Source organism: Sinocyclocheilus anshuiensis, unplaced genomic scaffold, assembly GCF_001515605.1.
Source record: "Sinocyclocheilus anshuiensis isolate Anshui unplaced genomic scaffold, SAMN03320099.WGS_v1.1 scaffold91, whole genome shotgun sequence".
In the NCBI taxonomy this organism is placed as follows: domain Eukaryota; kingdom Metazoa; phylum Chordata; class Actinopteri; order Cypriniformes; family Cyprinidae; genus Sinocyclocheilus; species Sinocyclocheilus anshuiensis.
The window spans coordinates 596455-599868 of NW_015552636.1; the positions used below are offsets into that span (position 1 = coordinate 596455).

The 3414-nt window shown below is 40.2% G+C and overlaps 1 protein-coding gene across 1 annotated transcript in view; it reads left to right on the forward strand.

Annotated features, from left to right (window-relative positions):
- Window positions 1-3414, forward strand: part of LOC107666662 (voltage-dependent T-type calcium channel subunit alpha-1I-like) — a gene marked incomplete at both ends in the record, with an annotated part of 76673 nt that overhangs the window by 44253 nt on the left and 29006 nt on the right. The window contains 2 exons of the mRNA XM_016458082.1: window positions 293-700; window positions 2047-2147. Coding sequence (XP_016313568.1) covers window positions 293-700; window positions 2047-2147 — 509 coding nt within the window. The remainder of the gene's footprint in view (window positions 1-292; window positions 701-2046; window positions 2148-3414) is intronic.

Here is a 3414-nt window from a genome sequence, read left to right on the forward strand (position 1 = left end):
GGTGGATTTTTATCATTATAGGGTGGATGTGTACACACACTTCCAACACACATTTATGTTCAAACAACAACAAAAGTGAATTTTGCATCCGATGACCCCTTTAAGAAGATTTTTGTGAATCCAGCCCCAGGACGTAAAAAAATAATGTTTCATATTTGAGAACTACTTAAGAATTTTTCAAGAATTGCACTTAGGGACAGAAATTAAGGGACTTAATTTCTTAACTCCTCTTTTAAAAATATTTTTGTAAACCTGGCTCCAGGAGTGAACAAGTTTCCTTCTTTCTCTGTAGCGCCACAGCCGCAGTTCCCATTACCACCACTGGGGGCGTCCTCCCCCTCAGCCGTCCTGGAGCCGGCGGTGTAGCTGGAACAGCGTGGGTCGCTCCGCCCGTGGCCTGAGGGCCGGAGGGGTCATCGGGGGGAGCTTACGGGTCCGCAGCGTTCACTCGAACCCCGCCGAACACGAGTCTCTCCTGCCCCACCCGCCATTCCTGTCGCGCCGACACCGCCGCGCTCTATCACTCGAGCTGCCTGAGCTCCTGCAGTGCCCCCCGCTGGTCCGGAAGAAGAGCGTGTCTGCCGAACACCAGGACTGCAATGGGAAGGGCCCGGGCCCTCAGGGGACGCTGCTGGGAGAGGTTTATCCACAGCTCAACGCACGCAAAGACAAGCACGACCTGGAGGAAGACACAGAATATGTGAGTGCAGAACAACATCCTGTTAAAAACGGCTATAAGTGTTTCTTATAAATGAGGTTTTGTTGTCAAGGCTTAATGTTTACAATGAGGAAGAGTTCCTCTTCACTACAGATAAATAAATGGATGGATGGACAGACAGATTAACGGATAGATGGATGGATGGATGGATAGATAGGTAGGTAGACAGATGGAAGGGCAGAGACGGATGGATGGATGATGGGTAGATAAGTGGATAGACAGGAGGATAGGCAGATATCCATTTATATGTCTATCTATCCATCTTTCTGCCTATCTATTCACCTGTCTATCCATCTATACGTCTACCTATCTGTCTATCTGCCTATCTATCTACCTATGTGTCCATCTATACGTCTATCCATCTATCTGCCTATTTATCCACCTGTCTATACATCTATACGTCTACCTGTCTGTATATCTGCCTATCTACTTACCTGTCTATATGTAGGCAGGTAGACAGACAGGTAGACGTATAGATGTATAGACAGGTGGATAAATAGGCAGATATATGGATAGACGTATAGATGGACAGACAGGTAGATACATAGGCAGATAGATGGATAGACAGACGTATAGTTGGATAGACATATAGACAGGTAAGTAGATAGGCAGATAGACAGATAGGTAGACGCATAGATGGATAGACAGGTGGATATATAGGCCGATAGACGGATAGATAGACGTATAGATGGTTAGAGAGGTGGACAGACAGATGTGCTGTTGCTTTCAGCGGTCAGTAAGTGTTCAGTTCTCTCAGCTCTGCTGTTGAATCCATTATGCTAATTTCAGATGATTTTCTCTGAGAAGCAGCACATGAAAAGTGGAATAAAGTTACACATTCTCTCTGAGCCTGACGATCTCTCACAGTTTTAAAGGTCCTTTAGGAAGCTCTTCCTCTCAGTGAAGTGATTTAAAAACGCTATTGTGAATCAGTTTGAGCGTATCATTAGATCGATTCACTGCTGAGCGGCACATCGTCACGTCTGAGGAGAATCTCTGCTCATTTTAGCGTTTAATAAACGTCTTGTAAGTGAAATACAGCAGCAGTAGATTCACAGATGTGTGTTTGTGTGTGGAGGATAAACAACATGAAGAAGCTCATTATGAACAATAACAGCAAACACAATAGCCAAACTCTGCTGGGTCACAGCAGCTGTCCGCTCACATGAATATGGATGTCATACGGATGCGTTAATCCTCATATTTTACTCCGTTTATTGGAAACGTCTCCCAGGGAAAATGAAACTGTTATTCAAAATAAATTGGAAGAGTTGCCTTTATCTCAGATAACCAGAGTGTGTGTGTGTGTGTGTGTGTGTGTGTCGCAGAGCCTCTGCTTCCGTATCCAGAAGATGATGGAGGTCTATCGTCCGGACTGGTGTGAGAAGAGAGAGGATTGGTCCATTTACTTATTCTCCCCTCAGAACAAGTATGAACTCACATACACTCTCATTCTGTTTAAACAGTGTAATGTTCGGTCAGTCTGATTGACTGAATTATGTTTTTCAGAGGTGTAAGTATTTGTGCAGTGTTACTTCATTACTACAATTAATCTGTACTTTTACTTGAGTTCTATTAAAATACTTGTGTGAATACTTGAACTTTTACTCAGTTACAATGAAAAATAATAATTTTTACTCCATTGCAATTTCATGTAGACAAAAGTACAAAGTACTGTACTTATGTCATATGACTTTAATTGTTTCTCAATTATTTAAAAAAAAATATAGAGATTTTCTTTATTCTAATGTGAATTCAAAAGGTGAGGGTGATGAAAATATTCACGTAACAGATTTCAGTTTAACATCTGCTGTGTTCAAGAGGTTTACATAGAACAATGAGAAGATAGTCATTTTTGACAGGTTTTGCATCAAAAATACTAAAATGAGAAAATCTCTACTGCCTCTTGATTTCAAACATCATATTAACTCTTTCCCCGCTAGCAGTTTTGATGATTTTCTCTAAAATTCCATGGCCCCCAGAATATTTTGTTTTAAGAATTTCTGAACATGCAAAATACAGACTCTACTTCTAAACAAAGTTATTATTATTTTTTAATTAATTTTCCATTTCATCCTAACTTCAAGCATTCTTTTGTTTTTAATCAACACTTGAATGTAGGTAGGTTTAGTTAAAAAAAGCATTGCTTGTTTCTTCGTCTTCCTTGTCTGTGTTTTTGATCGGCACATTCTAGACCAGTGTTTCTTATTATAAGTCTCTTATTATATAATTCTATAGTCTTTGGAGTTGGTACTTTGGCTTTATTTATGATCAGACACTTGCACTTAACATTTTATGAAAATATGCTCAAATGGAGTTTTTGACGAGGGAATGACGGAGATCTGTGTTTTCATCAACTTACAGGTTATAAAGTTTTTTGCAGCTATATTGGTGCTCAGTTTTTCTTGTGTTTAATACATTTGGCCAAAATCTCATGATGTAAAAGACGAAGCGCTATGCACAGGATATTTAAAACGTTCAAAAGTATATCGGCTGTTGGCTGCAACTAGGCGGCAAATAAGACTCTTCTCCGCTCTTCAAACACACAAAAAACATTAGCCTTTACAGACATAGTGTGTCTTGAGTAAAGAAAACGCTGTACTTATTTCAAACATCAGTTATTTACCTTTGCATTGCAAACAAGCAGAGATCTGTCTCCAAACTGAAAATTCTGTGTTTGGCAGGGAAAGAGTTCA